Source organism: Oncorhynchus masou, chromosome 21, assembly GCF_036934945.1.
Source record: "Oncorhynchus masou masou isolate Uvic2021 chromosome 21, UVic_Omas_1.1, whole genome shotgun sequence".
Taxonomy (NCBI): domain Eukaryota; kingdom Metazoa; phylum Chordata; class Actinopteri; order Salmoniformes; family Salmonidae; genus Oncorhynchus; species Oncorhynchus masou.
Window position 1 is genome coordinate 31,522,541 of NC_088232.1, and position 20,263 is coordinate 31,542,803.

The 20,263-nt window shown below is 45.1% G+C and overlaps 1 protein-coding gene across 2 annotated transcripts in view; it reads right to left on the reverse strand.

The window, feature by feature from the left end:
* The window catches only part of LOC135508131 (serine/threonine-protein phosphatase 2A 56 kDa regulatory subunit epsilon isoform-like), a 36,423-nt gene extending 19,015 nt beyond the window's left edge, over window positions 1-17,408 (reverse strand). The window contains exons 1-2 of one of the 2 annotated variants that reach the window (XM_064928116.1): window positions 16,994-17,408; window positions 10,573-10,736 (exon numbers count right to left, since the gene is read on the reverse strand). In XM_064928116.1, coding sequence (XP_064784188.1) covers window positions 10,573-10,729 — 157 coding nt within the window. In that variant the 5' untranslated portion in view covers window positions 10,730-10,736; window positions 16,994-17,408. Of the gene's footprint in view, window positions 1-10,572; window positions 10,737-16,850; window positions 16,872-16,993 lie in introns of those variants that run through there. The other variant, XM_064928117.1, reaches the window with a different exon arrangement.
* Between the last annotated feature and the right edge of the window lie 2,855 nt (window positions 17,409-20,263).

Genomic DNA, 20,263 nt, shown 5'->3' on the forward strand with positions numbered 1-20,263 from the left:
CAGCAGAACTGAGCACATCAAACTACATCACCCTTCCCAGCCCCAGACTAGGTCAGCACTCTGCACAGAATAGTTCAGTGTAGCACACTCTGACAAGCCTCAGCACAGGGATGGGAACATCATCATAGCTCCCCTGGCAGACTAAATAAAGACTGCTGCTTAATTAATGTGGAGAAAGCTGAGCTTCTCAGAGAGAGAGAGAGAGAGTAGTTTAATGGCTCACCACAGGAAATGTTCAAAGTAAATTTCATAATCACTTAAAGCTGTTGAGCAGGGTGCAAGCAAGCCTCTCGTCATATCCACATAACCAGGGTCCTCTCATAGGACATCTACTGATGAGAGACTGGCGCCTCAGGAACATCACGTACTCTAAAAGCTTGCACACATTTCACCCAATGTGGATCCAGCGGTCGTCTGCCGATCGTTCAGCACGCTGTATTTTAAGGACCACCCGAGGAAGACGTCCGACTGCCGACATTTTCCCACGATTCTAAATGTAAAATCGGTGCACACTCGGTTCAGAAATGACATCCAGATGTGCCAAGTACTCTCGACCAGCAAACACTACTGGTGTCTCTGAGCCCTATGTGGAGACTTGGACTTGCTGTGCAATGCTGCTCTACCGCATGGTAATATGACATCAGTCATGATTGACACACCCACCTCAGCCCAATGTGTCGCAGTCCCCTTGTCCTGCCCAACAGTCCCCTATTTCACCTGACTGAAAAAGCTGGGTTAAACAACGACACCTGCAGGCAGAGAAAATCCGATAGCAACGGCAGTAGCAACATTTCTAAGTATCGTGCAGCGCACACGGTAGTACTGCGACCGTACGGAGCACACGGTAGTACTGCGACCGTACGGCGCACACGGTAGTACTGCGACCGTACGGCGCACACGGTAGTACTGCGACCGTACGGCGCACACGGTAGTACTGCGACCGTACGGCTCACACGGTAGTACTGCGACCGTACGGCGCACACGGTAGTACTGCAACCGTACGGCGCACACGGTAGTACTGCAACCGTACGGCGCACACGGTAGTACTGCAACCGTACGGCGCACACGGTAGTACTGCAACCGTACAGAGCACACGGTAGTACTGTAACCGTACAGCGCACACGGTAGTACTGTAACCGTACAGAGCACGCGGTAGTCCTGTAACCGTACAGAGCACGCGGTAGTACTGTAACCGTACAGAGCACGCGGTAGTCCTGTAACCGTACAGAGCACGCGGTAGTCCTGTAACCGTACAGAGCACGCGGTAGTCCTGTAACCGTACAGAGCACGCGGTAGTCCTGTAACCGTACAGAGCACGCGGTAGTCCTGTAACCGTACAGCGCACACGGTAGTCCTGCAACCGTACGGCGCACACGGTAGTACTGCAACCGTACGGCGCACACGGTAGTACTGCAACCGTACGGCGCACACGGTAGTACTGCAACCGTACGGCGCACACGGTAGTACTGCAACCGCACGGCGCGACACGGTAGTACTGCAACCGTCTGGCGACACGGTAGTACTGCAACCGTCGGCACACAAGGTAGTACTGCAACCGTACGGCACACACGGTAGTACTGCAACCGTACGGCCCACACGGTAGTACTGTAACCGTACAGCGCACACGGTAGTACTGTAACCGTACAGCGCACACGGTAGAACTGTAACCGTACAGAGCACACGGTATTCCTGTAACCGTACAGAGCACGCGGTAGTACTGTAACCGTACAGAGCACGCGGTAGTACTGTAACCGTACAGAGCACGCGGTAGTCCTGTAACCGTACAGAGCACGCGGTAGTACTGTAACCGTACAGAGCACGCGGTAGTCCTGTAACCGTACAGAGCACGCGGTAGTACTGTAACCGTACAGCGCACGCGGTAGTACTGTAACCGTACAGCGCACAGGGTAGTACTGTAACCGTACAGCGCACAGGGTAGTACTGTAACCGTACAGCGCACACGGTAGTACTGTAACCGTACAGCGCACACGGTAGTACTGTAACCGTACAGAGCACACGGTAGTCCTGTAACCGTACAGAGCACGCGGTAGTCCTGTAACCGTACAGCGCACGCGGTAGTACTGTAACCGTACAGAGCACGCGGTAGTCCTGTAACCGTACAGAGCACGCGGTAGTCCTGTAACCGTACAGAGCACGCGGTAGTCCTGTAACCGTACAGAGCACGCGGTAGTCCTGTAACCGTACAGAGCACGCGGTAGTCCTGTAACCGTACAGAGCACGCGGTAGTCCTGTAACCGTACAGAGCACGCGGTAGTCCTGTAACCGTACAGAGCACGCGGTAGTCCTGTAACCGTACAGAGCACACGGTAGTCCTGTAACCGTACAGAGCACACGGTAGTCCTGTAACCGTACAGAGCACACGGTAGTCCTGTAACCGTACAGAGCACACGGTAGTCCTGTAACCGTACAGAGCACACGGTAGTCCTGTAACCGTACAGAGCACACGGTAGTCCTGTAACCGTACAGAGCACACGGTAGTCCTGTAACCGTACAGAGCACACGGTAGTCCTGTAACCGTACAGAGCACACGGTAGTCCTGTAACCGTACAGAGCACACGGTAGTCCTGTAACCGTACAGAGCACACGGTAGTCCTGTAACCGTACAGAGCACACGGTAGTCCTGTAACCGTACAGAGCACACGGTAGTCCTGTAACCGTACAGAGCACACGGTAGTCCTGTAACCGTACAGCGCACACGGTAGTACTGTAACCGTACAGAGCACACGGTAGTACTGTAACCGTACAGCGCACACGGTAGTCCTGTAACCGTACAGAGCACACGGTAGTCCTGTAACCGTACAGAGCACACGGTAGTCCTGTAACCGTACAGAGCACACGGTAGTACTGTAACCGTACAGTGCACACGGTAGTACTGTAACCGTACAGTGCACACGGTAGAACTGTAACCATACAGAGCACACGGTAGTACTGTAACAGTACAGAGCACACGGTAGAACTGTACAAAGTACTCCGTAGTACTGTAACTGGGAGGCCATCACTGTAAATGAACGACCAGCAGTGTTAGTCATGTGATGCTAAAGCTAACGGACACTATGAGTTGAAATTCACATGGAAGTAACGCAAATGGACACTTTGCCAGGTCCTAAGACTCAAGTACTTTGCTTCAGGACTTAATAAAAACCCATCATCCATGGAGTTTATTCAGAACGTAGAAGGCTATTCTTAGTGGTCACCGTTTTTAGATGGAAACACAAATCCAGGAAGTGAGTGTAGGTATAGAGTAACAATTACGTCCCTCAGAGCAGCCGACACACACACACAGAAAGTCTGCCTGCTTGCTTGTCTAAGGGGAAAACCCCGGCCACACTATACACTCTGGCGGGCTTGGGTTACGGTTGCAGGAGAGAGTGAGCGGTTCCAACAGATGGGCTCAGCAGGTGACCGGGCCAACACTGTCAGAGACTGAAGGTCAATATGTATGATATGTACTGTATGTATACACAAGGAGGCAGACCATCACATCAACACTGTGTCAGAGATGGAGAACCACACACACACACCGTTTGCATCGTCTCTGAGTTGAAGATTAGACAACAGGTAATGGTTGGTCGGAGTATGGTCTGGCAGAAACGCAACCAACTCTGGACCATAGGGATTCAATTCCCACCTGAGCCCTTCCTGTTTGTGTGCCCATCTTTGTATCCATCTCATCATTCAGACGTTTCTACAATGAAAATATTTAATTCCTTTAAAAACAAGTTCCTACTTCTACTACTTAATTTAGTCAACCAGTATGCTATACAATGGAATGACACCATGAAATAAGTTGAGACATTATTTTGTTCTCTATGTGTTCTCATATGGCAGCTTCAAGAAGCCTCATTATGAACTACACTGCCATGTACTGTCAATCATTGACGGATGTAATCACACTGTGCTAACTTTGCTCTCCACTATAGTAACACGGCCGACGGAGTTCATAGTCATTTTAACTTTGAACATCGAAAGCCTCCTAGGCATTGTACAGCTACGGTCACCTCTTGGTAGCAGAGAACAGAGTTTCTCTCTGTGTGCCTCCTTTCAAAGGCAGTGTGGGTAATCTGGGGCTGTCAACACAAAGGCACTCTTCAAACACAAGGTCAGGTGAGCGGGCCAGCAGCAGCGTTTACAGGTGAATCACATAGCAAGCATTCCACCAGCCATAGCCACCACACCACGCCCTTAACAAGCATAACTCTGAAAACCTCTGCAATCAGTGGCACTGACCATGACAACACAGTCAATATGCTACCTGCTGTAACACCTGCCTGGCTACCACAACATCCTCTGGCAGACAGAAAGCCAACAGAACGAAGGCTGCTGTATGGCGAAGCTACTGCACTGCTCATCCACAGTACTACACAGCAGCACTCCTTAGAGATGATTGCTGCACAGGCCGCTCCACCCTTATCCTACATCTGACTTCAAAAGCTCAGTCATACCCTCTTTCCATGTCCCCCTGCCATTACCACTCCATTTATATACTCTCCACTCAGCCCCACAGACAGACATACCAACACAGCCTGCCAAGCCTTCGAGAGGGCCCTTAGTAGGTTAACTAGAACACTCCTCCACCCCCAGCAGAATCACGGACACTCACTCTCAGGTTTCCGTTCCTCTGTAGAGTCCACCAGCCCAAAATATTATCTGTTGGGGCAAAATTATTCAAATACTGATGGTGTGAAAAATAGTAGTTTGTTGTAGTGGGCACACACTCCCCCCTATGCTGCTTGTTAGGAGCGAGTGGGACTGGAAATCTATAACGAGACAACTGGTGGATCAGGTTACCCCTGAGGGGAGGGCGTAGGGGGGAGAGGGAGCGTTGGGGGGCCGCACTGACCAAACAGAGATCAGGAACCACCAGACAGAGGGGCTGGTGGAAGCTCTACGGCCAGTGCTGTTCCCCTAACTCCCCTTTCACAGTCTTCATTCTATTTCTACTCCCCTTATTTTTTTTTTTATTCGGCTCACGAGGTCAGAGAGAGCAATGTCTACCGTACTACACAGAGAGGTGGTCCTAAAAAACAGGCATCTCGCCAGCGCACATCCTTAACGTAGGCATCACTCCACCTCGAAGATTCTGGTAAACAGAGGGAGTCTCAACTCCACCTAGTAGATGTGGAAGGATGGGAAAGGGTTTGCCATGACCTGGCCAAGCATTGGAAAAATCCTCTTCGTCCTCCTCTTCCTCCCTCCCTCTGCCATGAAGCATTAGGACACTAATTCTTTCTTCAGGCTCCATGCCAGACTCATCAACGTTCTCTCGGTCACTCTCACCATCCCTCTAACTTCCTGTGAAGGCTCTTAAAGAGCTACCACAACAACTCTTGACTTGCACAGAGGGAGACATCCACGCAGGCCTGGAACAACTACCCGAAACAACATTTAGGAATAAAAAGTATCCCTTGTTGGGACCATGGGCTCTGCAGCCTAGCAAACTATGAATGCTTATTTCTACTGTCTTTGTTGACATGGGGTGAAAATCTGTCCCCTTTCCACCTTCAAGAAATAGCAAAAGAATTAATACAAACTGAATCAACATAGGAGGCTCAGATCTAGTTACAGGAAAACCATATTTCCCTGGCTGTGACTAGCAGGTCAAGTCTGAAAGGTCACCCTCACAGTCTCTTCACTCTCACTGACTGCGTACATAGAGTGCTCCTCCTTAGAGGTCAAAGGTCAGTCAGTCGATGATAGATGAGGGCGTGTGTTGGTGCCGCACGGAGGGTTGAGGCGTTGCCAGTCGCCACCACATGGTTGGATAGAATAAGTGCAGCTCACCTAACACCAGGCAACTACACACACCTCCTCAGTCAGCCAACAGCTACTTCCTCCTGTTGTCTACATGGTCCCAGACCCGACTACAACCGTTTGAAAATGCATCCTTCCCCTACTCCTTGTAAGTATTCCCAAGTGTGCAAAGATCCAACACAAATTGAGAGGTGAAATCAGAGGGTTTCACAAAGCTTTCAGCAATCCAGTCATGTCAGATCTGTGATCACGTCACAGGATGGTAAATACCATTTCAATGTATTAAGGTTCTGCGTTTCACTTGGGTGATGTGCTCGTTAGAGCAATGAACGGGCATGAATTTAAGCCCGAACACCTACCCATGTCCACGATGTTGAGGCCTGATTGCTTCTGCCAAATTTAAGGCCCCGCCCTGCTCGAAACCAGAAATAACTTCCTCTGTTAGTAAATCTATTTGCTGTTGCTCCTCGGTCACTCGCTCCTTGTGCTCTGCTCAAGGTGGTTCTGAGTATCCATAGCAACGGCTCCGCTTGGGCTGCTCTGCTCAATGAAGAGACATGAGAGAGCAGTTAGCTGTTAGCTACTTTTCGTCACGCTAGACCCTGACAAAACTCAAGGAACATTCTTATTTTTTTGATAAATAATCTCTCTGGTCGTGAGGTTGAATCACTTCTGACACCATGTTATGATCTTAAACAGATATGACTGTACTGCGCAGCACATCACAAGCTAATGGCGGAGCTTCAAAATGTTAGTGTACCCGTGCCCTGCCCGTACTGTTGTTATTGATGAATGAAAACAGGCCCTGCCAGGCCCTAGCATGATGTCGGGGTCCGTCGGGCTCAGGGAGGGGAGCAGAGCTCTAGTGCTCGTCCCCTGAATTAAGGAGGAGATTACAGGTAACAAGCTATCACGAAAATGGAATCACAGGCAAACAATCTAAAGAGTGGCCCTGAGTGGAGAAGAGAGATGACAGTGAAGTGATGCCACCCACCCCAATAGGTCACTCGCGTGGCAGACAGACCTCCAGGAGGGAGGGACACACCCTGGCTGAGGCTCTGGTTCCTGTCAGGCTGCATTCCGTCCGTCACTCTAGTCTCAACCTCTCTGTATAGAGCCAGGCAAGCAGGAGAGGACTGACCCCACCTGTGAATCAGCAGCAGGCTGCCTCCCTGTCTGGGCATGCAGTTCACGTACCACCAGCAGAATGCACACACACTGGCGTATACGCTACACGAGCATAGAGCAGAGGTGCAAACTGGTGACGGTCCAAAAGGCTATTTTTTTTGCATATAATTTGCATATTCTCAGAGAGTATCAAGTGCATAATACATAGTGGAATACTGTCAATACTCCTAACCTTTCAAACCACAATAAAGAGAGAAAATAGTGTCCTGGGGTAGAAAAGGGGGCTGGGTTCTTTGGTCTTGGTTTATGGGTTATCATGTCATGATAAATCTCAGTCTCCCCAGACAGAGTGAGGATTTGATTATTTTCTTGGGGACATACATTTTCCAGTGGGTTTAATGAAGCACTGCAAGGTGAAGGTCAAGGACTAGACCCATCTGCTAAATTCATTCTTAGACAACATTAAGCACAACTCAGTCTCCTCTTAGTAGATTTTGACCTGTTAGTATAACTCACACACACAACTCATTTTTAAGAAAATTATTTTATTTTGAAGCTCAAAATAAACAGTAACAGGTTATCACTCACATCTAGCCTACATCCACATTTTAGCTTCCTTCCTTTTAGCTTCGACTAAAAATGATTTTGCCATTTTTCTTTGTTTAGCTGTGTCCTCAGTCTGGCCTGCTTCTCCTCCTCCACTGCAGTCTTCCTGGTCTGCTGGGCACTGGATGTTGGCTGGCAACCATACCCCTCCCTCTTCATCAGGTTCTCCTGTCTCTGAGCTTTATCCTTCCTTCCTGCAGTGCGGATGTACTTAGAGTCCCTTGCTCAACTTGACATCATGTCTCTGGAACATCTGTAAGGCAGTCAGACTCCTGGACCTGTGGATATATTTGGTGGTCTGAATTGCATTGAAGGTAGCCATGTTCATGCTCTTTTGAGCTGTGATGTCTCCCATCACATAAAACGAAGACTCAACAATAGGACCATGGAAGATTGAGGGAGACACTAGTAAAATCTGGTTCAGGCCCCACCACTTGACCATGTTGTCCTCACCATCCTTGAAAGGGGGAAGGGTAGAATCCACATTAAACTTCACGATTTCCAGTGGAAGCTGAAATTCGGATGGAACTGGGTGGTCCATCATCCTAGCAAGTCTGTGAATGGCCTCTCACCACTGGGTCGTGTGCAGAGAGCAATTGCAGGGTCATGCTGTCCAGGGGCATTTTCTTCTGCATGTAGGCTGCAGTTGTCATGTATGCAGTCTTCACCACGTTAAGAAACTTTTGCACAATCTGGAAAACATTGACAAAATAGATTGTAAATGAAAACATCTTACCCAGCAAAAAAAGTGTTTTAAGTTTAATTTCTCATTATTATTATACATTTACTAACAGGGTGTCCTGGATGTTCTGCCTTAGGTTTCTCAGATACTGATCCATCATACAATTCTCTGGAAGGCAGCATCTTGTCAATGAAGTTCATCTCCATGAGCTTCTTGGGTGTGGTGATGCTCAGCCTTGAGAAAGCATGCCATGAAAGTGGTGATCACTTCAAGCTGCTTGTGGACAATGGTTTGGCTGCCCTGTGAATTAATTATGGCATGTTAAAGGAAAATTGTACTATTTTATGACCACACAGAGAGATGGTTTGCAGTTAAGGGCAAATACTCCATCCAACTGATGAGACCAAGAGAGTAGGCATAGTATATCATTTTTCTTATCCAATAAGAATTTAGAAATCACTTAAAATGTGAAGATACGCACCTGGGAAACCATAACGTACTCCTTCAACATGGGAAGCAGAGAGTAGTGCAGCTCTCCAACCAGATCTTCACCACGTTGCAATGAAACATGTGCCTACAAAACCACGTAAGCCCACTTACAGAGCGCTGGACCTGGTAGCCTGTCAACCTGTGATCCACCAAGTTTCTCAAAAACAACATGATACAGTACCTTTGCTGATATGTAAACCCAGGACCATGGGACAATCACCTGATTGTGCCCGGCTCACCAGCATTATGCCATTAGTCAACACTAAACTTACATGGCCTTTCAATAGACAAATCAAAACGCACTAGCAAAATCCTGACTTCCCCTACACTCCATACTATCTACCTCCATACTAGCACTTCTGCAGTGTGTCATCTCCTTCTTCCCACACACCAAAGTGACAGCTATCCCTGGCAGTGCATTAGTTTAGTGGGGCACATTGGGCACCACAAAATAAAATACAGACATACCAGTGGCATAGATACAAAAGTAAACACAGACACCCCACCACCCTCTTCAAACACACACCTGGCAGTTATTTGGGTTTTTAGGTCAGTAGCATACAGTGTACCCCCTCCCACACACAATCATACAAGCATTTTATTTTTATTTTATTTTTTTAATAAACCTTTATTTAACAAGGTAAGTCAGTTAAGAACAAATTCTTATTTTCAATGACGGCCTGGCTGGAATAATTTTTGCCATATTAAATTATTTTATATATGCTATTTTCCAGTGGATGTTCAGGGGCAGAATGACAGATTTGTACCTTGTCAACTCGGGATTTGAACTTGCGCCTTCCGGTTACTAGTCCAACGCTCTAACCACTAGGCTACCCTGCCACCCACAAATAGATTGAGTTGTTTTAATTAACTACCACAAATAGATTGAGTTGTTTTAATTAACTACCACAAATAGATTGAGTTGTTTTAATCACCACCAGTCTGATGTAAAAGGGATGAGTAATTCCCCCAATTTGATGTGTTCAAAACATGAGCTTGTGTAATGTAGTAACACACATCAAGGAAAATAGCATATAGAAAATAATTTAATATGGCAAAAATTATTCCATATTTTAATTCAGGATGATCGTAAATGATGCACTCACAAACTTTTACAATAATCACATATTTCTCACTACATTAACCATTTAGACTGAAAACATGTTCGTATTTTGAAATGATTTACTATGCATTTTGATGATCACATTATTGACATTTAGTTTAAATTGATTTGATTAGCCTGTGTTTTTTATTTTTTTTATTATCGTATAGCGTTCATTGTTTGTCACGTCACCTCACACCCTACTGTTATGCACAATTTAACCGGGTGCTCTAGAAAGAGTTCCCATTGTGACAACGCAGCAGCCCGTGAATTATCCCTCCCTAAAAAGAGCGGAACAGGCGGGAGCTTGACAGCCCGCCGTTCCGCTCTGTGGACAACGAATCTCATTGTTAAGGGCGGAGACACAAGCATCCCATCACTATATCCAGTATCTCTGGTGGTGATCACACAGGGAGAAGATCAGTTTGCGCCTCTCTTTTGTAGTTCAGCCACCACAAAAGTTATTTTTATGGATCTACACGATTCACGTGGATTACCTATTTTGAGCTCAAAACGGCAAATATCGTCAAAAGTGACGAGTTTGCATCCCTGACACAGGGACTGTGATAAACATACACTCGCTCACATTGGCTCATGAAAAGAGTTGCAGAGAGAAGGGATGAACAAGAATCAATGACATCTCTCTGCTCTCTTCCAACCATGCTGGTATCAGCATTCACTACTAAACACACTCCCACATCACCCCACTCACAAGTTAGCATGAAGGTTAGTTGGAGGGTTATGGAAAGAGACTATGTGGGAAGATTTGAGGTATTTGAAATTAAACACTTACCCTTGAGCAGAGGCAGGGGCGTGAGCTCGATGGGTTTGCCCTGAGACCGGAATTGGGACGAACTCTGCGACCGCTTTTGCTTGGCCTTCCTGACAGACTTCCGTGAAAATCCGTCCACTTTGTCCACAGATGGAGGTGTGGTGGCTGCCGAGGACATAGCCCTGCTGTAGGAGGGGAGATAACAAGTTGTAAGTCTCTGCTTAACATGTTGCAACACATAAAAAACAAGACAGTGTTCATGTGCAAATACACTACACGACCAAAAGTATGTGGACACATGCTCGTGGAACATCTCATTCCAAAATCATGGGCATTAATATGGAGTTGGTCCCCCCCTTTACTGCTGTAACAGCATCCAACCTTCTGGGAAGACTTTCAACTAGATGTTGGAACATTGCTGCGGGGACTTGCTTCCATTCAGCTACAAGAGCATTAGTGAAGACGGGCACTGATGTTGGGCGATTATGCCTGGCTCGCAGTCGGCCTTCCAATTCACCCCAAAGGTGTTTGGGGTTGAGGTCAGGGCTCCGTGCAGGCCAGTCAAGTTCTTCCACACAGATTTCAACAAACCATTTCTGTATGGACCTCGCTTTGTGCACGGGAGCATTGTCATGCTGAAACAGGAAAGCACACAATTGTCTAGAATGTCATTGTATGCTATAGCGTAAATATTTCCCTTCACTGGAACTAAGGGGCCTAGCCTGAACCATGAAAAACAGCCCAGACCATTATTCCTCCTCCACCTAACTTCACAGTTGGCACTTTGCATTGGAGCTGGTCATGTTCTCCTGGCATCCACCAAACCCAGATTTATATGTAAGACTGCCAGATGGTGAAGCGTGATTCATCACTCCAGAGAATGCATTTCAACTGCCCCAGAGTCCAATGGAGGCAAACTTTACACGACTCCAACTGACACTTGGTATTGCGCATGGTGATCTTAGGCTTGTGTTCGGCTGCTTGGCCATGGAAACCCATTTTATGAAGCTCCCGACAAACAGTTATTGTGCTGACGTTGCATCCAGAGGCAGTTTGGAACTCGGTAGTGAGTGTTTGTTTTTGTATTTATTATGGATCCCCATTAGCTGCTGACTTTTCCTGGGGGACAGCAAAATTAAGGCAACTGAGGACAGACGATTTATACACACTACGTGCTTCAGCACTCAGCAGTCCTGTTCTGTGAGCTTGTTTGGCCTACCACTTCACTGCTGAGCCGCTGTTGCTCCTAGACGTTTCCACTTCACAATAACATCACTTCGGGTTGACCGGGTCATCTCGAGCAGGGCAGAAATTTGACGAACTGACTTGTTGGAAAGGTGGCATCCTATGACGGTGCCATGTTGAAAGTCACTGAGCTCTTCAGTAAGGCCATTCTACTGCCAATGCAACAATGCTGCTAGTGAGGTTGACAGCTGTCATTTGAGTGCAGACACTCTTGTGCTGAGAGGAAGCTAAGGAAATGTCCAGTGTTGTGTGTGTTGCTGATTATGCCTCATAGCCATTGATTAGGAGCACCAGGAGGGGAAGCCAGAAAGACACTGTACACAAGCAACAGCCTTTACTGCACTACAACAATTTGTTTTATTATTTAACCTTTATTTAACTAGGCAAGTCAGTGAAGAACAAATTCTTATTTACAATGACGGACTACACCAGCCAACCCCGTTCGACGCTGGGCCAAACTGTGCGCCCGCCTATGAGACTCCCAATCACGGCCGATTGTGATACAGCCTAAACCAAAATGGCGCATATGCGCCGCCTTTAATCCACCAATTTAGGCAATTCATAATTGGATTACTACGGGTCTCAGACTCTGTGTGTGTAATAAGAAGAAACCCACAGCGTAGCAGAGTAAGGGACAGCATTGACAGAGACGGGGTGCAGCAGGGTTAACAAGAATCCATCCATCGGGTCAAATTCATCCAACGTCTAACACATTACCGGTCAAGGGACAGGCAGGGAGACAGAGAATAGCAAGCTAACTAAAGACACTCAGCCCTGAAACTAGACACACAATCATGTCATGTAGCCTGCCCTGAGAATATGGGTGGCATTGTTAGCTATGGCTTTATTAGCCTGTTTACTGACCCAAGGGTGAAATAGTTAATCAGATGGTCGTAACTCTCGTTCCTACTGCTTACCTGCATAGCCACGCAGGTCTGTTACCACAGAAAAACAAAATCTAGAAAGCACAAACAAGTCCTTTTCCGCAGAAAAATATTGTGATAGTTTGCCATTGAAAACTGGACAGGCCTATTCAAATATTATACAAAGTGAGTCCCTGGAGCCAGAGAACATGCCACAAAAGCCCACAAAAAGTCATGCAAACACCACCTGCCACCATGCAGTGGAGACTTGGGCTACAGCCGATGTAAACCCAAGCACACAGCGGTGCATGCTATTCCACATTACAATCACCTGTGCACAGTGGCAATAGAGTCCACACATATCACCATCAGTCCTTAGTGCTCACTCACTGACCAAACAACAAGCCCTAATGGTTGAGGCATGGATGCCGCTGCTGCTTCACAGCACAAAGCCACCCCCCCCCCCCCATGCTTCTTACATAAGTGACCAGATGACATCCACACAGGCTGGGGGGATTAAAGACAGAGGGAGAACACACAGAGAGCAACAGGGGGAGAGAGAGCAACAGAAAGAGAGGGAGCAGGGAGAATGGGGAAGAAGAGAGCAACACTACAGGAAGTTAACAAATATCAGCAGGCCCAAGAAAGCTCCTCTTATTACCAGCCAGGGAGCTGGAGAAGAACAAATCACAAACACAGAAAAGAAACCGAAGGAGCGAAACAACACAGGAGCGAAAGGATGGACAGAATTGATGAGGGGATCAAGCAGATGTGCCATACTGCAAAATCCCTATTAACCTCCTCCCCAGCATAGCTTCAGGTTTTATTTGTCACATGCACAAGTACAGTGCCAGCCCTAATCAACAGTGCAGTATTCAAAAACAAAATAGTATAACAAAAACGCAAGAAATAACACATAAGCAGAAGGAAAAAAATGGGGAATGTAAGCAATATATAGGGTCAGTGGCAGTACCACATTTACAATGTACAGGGAATCTGATACTGGAGTAGTTGAGGTAGATATGTACATGTTGGCAGGGATAGGGAGAAAGTGATTGGTTGCAGCATAAAAAAAATAAACAGTATGGCAGCAACATAAGTGGTGCATGTATGTGAGTGTGTGTTCAAGTGTGTGTGCAAAAGTGTCAGTGTGATAGGTAGATATATATTGAACAGAAATATAAACACAACATTGTCTCATGATTCATGAGCTGAAATAAAATATCCCAGACATTTTCCAGAAGCACAAAAAGAAAAGCTTATTTCTCTCAAATGTGGTGCACAAATTTGATTACATCCGTTCTCCTTTTCTAAGAAAATCGATCCACCTGACAAGCATGGCATATCAAGAACCTGATTAAACAGCACGATCACAATAAAAGGCCACTCTAAAGTGTGCAGTTTTGTCACAACAATGCCACAATGTCTCGCGCTTTGAGGCAGCATGCAATTGGCATGCTGCCAGAGAATTTAATGTTAATTTCTCTACCATAAGCCACATCCAATGTCATTTTAGAGAATTTGGCAGTATGTCAAACCGGCCTCACACCCGCAGACCGTGTGTAACCATACCAGGCCTAGGAACTCCACATCCGGCTGCTTCACCTGCGGAATTGTATGAGACCAGCCACCGGGACAGCTGATGAAAGTGAGGAATATTTCTCTCTGTAATAAAGCCCTTTTGTGGGGAAAAACTCATTCTGATTCGCTGGGCCTGGCTCCCCAGTGGGCTTATGCCCAGTCATGTGCAATCCATAGATTAGGGCCTAATGAGTTTATTTCAATTGACTGATTTCCTTATATGAACTGTAACCCAGTAAAATCTTTGAAATTGTTGCATGATGCGTTTACATTTTTGTTCAGTGTACCTGCTTACTATGGCTAAATAAAACTAAAATCTAGAAAGTTTCTGGGAAAGGGAAGTGGTATCATAATCACAATAGTTTAATCCTAATTCTGCATTTAAACTGAGGATAGGCGTTAGACAGTAGTCCGGACTTTTCCTAGTAACAAATGTATTTTTTTTATTATTATTTATTTTACCTTTATTTTACTAGGCAAGTCAGTTAAGAACAAATTCTTAGTTTCAATGACGGCCTAGGAACAGTGGGTTAACTGCCTGTTCAGGGGCAGAACGACAGATTTGTACCTTGTCAGCTCAGGGATTCGAACTTGCAACGTTTTACTTACCAGTCCAACGCTCTAATCACTAGGCTACCCTGCCACCCCTGAATCATGAGAACTGACAGATGACATAAAATTATGACCCGGTCAGTTCCTGATAGTCTATAATGACTGCACAGAGCTCAGGCACATCATAAAACAAGGCAATCCCATAATGCACCAAGCCCAAACTGACAGGCACCCAGAGAAGGCTGATAAGGTGGGGGAACAGTGACTAAGACTTGGGCTATATTACAGTCAAACACATGGCATAGGCACTTACTCCCATCATAAATACAGGGGACTTTGGATGCTAAGTTATCTTGGCTGGGACATGATGTTTACCTTCCTCAATGTGACATTCAAAACCCTTCAGAATGACCCGGTGGGACACACGAAAATTGTGTGTACACACGCACGCTCACTCAAACACACACGAGACACAAACACTGGCACACACCTGTGGATGCTTAAATCACAATCATGTACACCTACAGTGTGAATAAATTGTTCAACATGATTAACTGGGTTTAAGCATTTTCTAAGAAAAACATGGTTTGCAGAAATAACAAACACAAAAATACCCTTCAAATGAAATCTCAATCAAGCCACCCTTATCATAAACAAAATAAAGACCACACCAAATATGCCACTGGAGAACATCTGTCCAAGGACTGTAATAGTACAGACTGGTTGTCAAAATCTTCATTCCAAACGGCAAGGCTCAGAAATGTGACAGTATTCCTCAACCAAACAGGGACAATGTATGTATGATGATTACATTTCCTCTGAACCTGACCTTCTGGGCAAGCCTCCACAAGAACAAATGGATTAATGTTAACATTATGCACATCTAGGAAACCCTTGGTTAGCTAGCCTACAAACCTCTATTAAAACCGGGTTAACCACGATTGTTGATTCAAATGCACCGATAAATAATACGCAGGGTATCCTCAACCAAACAGGGACAATGTATGTATGATGATTACATTTCCTCTGAACCTGACCTTCTGGGCAAGCCTCCACAAGAACAAATGGATTAATGTTAACATTATGCACATCTAGGAAACCCTTGGTTAGTTAGCCTACAAACTTCTATTAAAACCGGGTTAACCACGATTGTTGATTCAAATGCACCGATAAATAATACGCAGGGGTAAAATTAAACGAACTAGCTATAAAACAAATACATATTAAAAACCAATCTAGTTAAGAACATTTATTTGTTCACATGGACCTGCCAATTGCCCCATGCTTTCTTTGGTGGAACATGGTTTGATAACAAATTCGATGAAGCACACCCTGACCACAACATAATGACTGCATTCGCCTGTCAGCTGGAAACCGAGTGTAAATTCTCTATCTCCAGTGAGAGCGTGAAAACATATGCTAATCCATATCCATCTCAAATATACCAAGCTAACGACCTTTGTTGAGACATTCTGTCAACACCAATGTAACTTAACGCAATGCAAGTGTTGACGTTTGTAATTGCTATAATAATAACTAGTGGATAGCATAGGCTCACCATCAACTCTCTACTTATCTTGAACAAACACGTATAGTAGCTAGCGAAGTCAAGATCACAGTAATTGGTGCTAACGTTAGCTAGTTAGCAACCTAGCCATCCGACATCTCCACCAAAAACAAGCGTCTTCTTCAGTGTTTGTCGTTAGTTAGGTGTACTTACAATATACTGTTTTGGTCTTAACACAATATAATTTAATACTGGTAATATTGGTAGTAATATGAGCAAAATATAAGATTATCGTTATTCAATGACTAGTAACGACAGAAAGTTAGCTAACGGTTAGCCAGCTGTGATGTTGGGTCGTTCGCTAGCTAACGTTATTTAGCTTGCTAAATTCGTCAGCCAGTCACAGCTAGGTAGCTAACTAATGTTAGCGAGTTACATGAACGTTGTAGGAATGAGTACTGTGTGTGTTACATAACGTTGTATAACTATCTAGCATTTTTAAAACAATTTAATTTAACAAAAATATGTATTCTAATATGTGTCCTACTCACATCAAATTGTGAAAACGAGCTGAACATTAATCCCACACATCTCTCAATATGGAAACTAGCTAGCTTCTAATGCTAACTAGAACCACACGTACCCGAAACAAGATAGCTGCAGACGAACGAGAAAGAGTCGTATCGTACGTTACCTTGATCCTCTGAGGCTCTGTGGTTCGAAACGAAGTCGGTGGCAAATAGTTATCCTGTATTAGACGATATTAAACTAAAATGCTTCCAATCCCGTACAAGTAGCCTCTCGCAAGTAGCGGAAAAAAAACACCAGAAAAGGCTATCTTGGCCTTTATTAGACAGCCAAACCCACGAGCACCTTTTACCTTCTAACGAAATAATCCTCCGAGTCCCATTAATAACAAAATACGGATGTATAAAAATATTAAGCTGAGTCAATCACATTCCCTAGTTATGAAGGAAATCACTTGTTTACACCACACCTCTGTACTTTAGGTTAATTTTCTTTAAACAGTGTTTTATTTGGGGTAATCTCTTTTCACCCTATTGTCAATATTACTGGGCTGAGTCCATGGCACACAAAACAGAGATACAACTAACCGTGATGCTTGGTTTGGATCTAAAGACGATGGTGATTGGTCGGTTTGAAAGACGTAATGGATGGGGTTGGATGTTCGACAACGTCCATCATTGCGCGAGTTGAGACGCTCATAGAGATGAATAAAAACAGGTAGGTTGAAGAGCATGGGACTAGGAAAGAGATTGGGCAGAAAACGAGATGGGAATCTCGAATCCTCCCCATATGGAATGAAGTTAAACCTGTCCAAGGCCCAACCAACCCTGATTTACCGTATCATCCGCATTGAAGGATGGTTTTGAACAGGCGAACACTAGCTACTTCTCTCAAATCAAATACAATTGTATTGGTCACATACACATATTTAGCAGATGTTATTGCGAGTGTAGCGAAATGCTTGCGTTCCTAGATCCAACAGTGCAGTGGTATCTAACGATTCACAACAATACACACAAATATAAACGTAAAACAATGGAATTAAGAAATACGTAAATATTAGGATGAGCAATGTCGGAGTGGCATTGACTAAAACACAGTAGAATAGAAAGCAGTATATTAAATGGGTAAAGCAGTATGTTAAAGTGATTTAACGTTTCATTATTAAAGTGACCAGTGATTCCATGTCTATGTAAATTCAGCAAAAAAATAAACGTCCCCTGACTGTCAACTGTGTTAATTTTCAGCAAACTTAACATGTGTAAATATTTGTATGAACATAACAAGATTCGACAACTGAGACATATAATGAACAAGTTCCAGACACATGTGACTAACAGAAATGGAATAATGTGTCCCTGAACAAAGAGGGGGTCTAAATGTAACAGTAAGTATCTGGTGTGGCCACCAGCTGCATTAAGTACTGCAGTGCATCTCCTCCTCATGGACTGCACCAGATCTGACAGTTCTTGCTGTGAGGTGTTACCCCACTCTTCCACCAAGGCACCTGCACGTTCCCGGACATTTCTGGGAGGAATGGCCCTTGCCCTCACCCTCCAATCCAACAGGTCCCAGCCATGCTCAATGGGATTGAGATCCGGGCTCTTCGCTGGCCATGGCAGAACACTGACATTCCTGTCTTGCAGGAAATCATGCACAGAACGAGCAGTATGGCTGGTGGCATTGTCATGCTAGAGGGTCATGTCAGGATGAGCCTACAGGAAGGGTACCACATGAGGGAGGAGGAGGTCTTCCCTGTAATGCACAGTGTTGAGATTGCCTGTGTCACTGATGAGAAATGGTGAGCTAGTTAGCGGTGGTGCGCACTAATAGCGTTTCAATCAGTGACGTCACTCGCTCTGAGACCTTGAAGTAGTGGTTCCCCTTGCTCTGCAAGGTCCACGGCATTTGTGGAGCGATGGGTAACGATGCTTCGTGGGTGTTAGTTGTTGATGTGTGTAGAGGGTCCCGGGTTCAAACCCAGGTCGGGGAGAGGGGATGGATGAAAGTTATACTGTTACACCTGCAATGACAACAAGCTCAGTCCGATGATGCTATGACACACTGCCCCAGATCATGACAGACCCTCTACCTCCAAATCAATCCCGCTCCAGAGTACAGGCCTCGCTGTAACGCTCATTTCTTCGACAATAAACGCAAATCTGATCATCACCCCTGGTGAGACAAAACGGCGGCTCGTCAGTGAAGAGCACTTTTTGCCAGCTCTGTCTGGTCCAGCGACAGTTGGTTTGTGCCCATAGGCAACGTTGTTGCCGGTGATATCTGGTGAGGACCTGCCTTACAATAGGCCTACAAGCACTCAGTCCAGTACTACTGTTGTGTCATCTGTAAACTTGATGATTGGGTTGGAGGCGTGCGTGGCCACGCAGTCATTGGTGAACAGGGAGTACAGGAGTGGGCTGAGCACGCAGTGTGCAGTGCGATGGCGATTGCATCATCTGTGAATCTATTGGGACGGTATGCAAATTGAAGTGGGTCTAGAGTGCCAGTTAAGGTAGAGGTGATATGATATGATCCTTAACTAGCCTCTCAAAGCACTTCATGATGACAGATGTGAGTGTTACGGGGCGATAGTCATTTAGTTCAGTTACCTTTGCTTTCTTGAGTACAGGAACAATTGTGGACATCTTGAAGCGAGTGGGGACAGCAGACTGGGATAGGGAGAGATTGAATATGTCCGTAAACACTCCTTTCGGTTTCCCATTAATTATATTATTTAAATAGCACACACACACACATTACGGATAGAAGGTGAGGATTTACAATAATAGTTTGCTCTATTTATCCACTGAGATTAAATTATATTTTTTCAGGAAATGCATCAACTGTTACATAATAAATACAGAAATAGTACTGATAAGAATAATACCTGAAAAACAGAATAGCAATTAGTGAAAATATTTTTAAGAATTACAACTCTGAAATGTAAAATATACAAGCATTTGTTATCGGAGTTGATTTTCAACAGTGACAATGTGCAGTAGCTATAGTATTTCATTAAACTATATACAGTGCATTCAGAAGGTCTTCAGGTCACTTCCCTTTTTCCACATTTTGTTACGTTACAGCCTTATTCTAAAATTGATTACATTTTTTTAAAATCCTCATCTACACATAATAATACCCCATAATGACAAAGCAAAAACAGGTTTAAATCTTTTTGTGCAAATGTATTAAAAAGAAAAAAAAGAAATACCTTTACATAAGTATTCAGACCTTTTGTTATGAGACTCGAAATTAAGATCAGGTGCAACCTTTTTCCATTGATCATCCTTGAGATGTTTTTACAACTTGATTGGAGTCCCTCTGTGGTAAATTCAATTGATTGGACATGATTTGGAAAGGCACAGACCTGTCTATATAAGGTCCCATAGTTGACAGTGCATGTCAGAGCAAAAACCAAGCCATTAGGTTG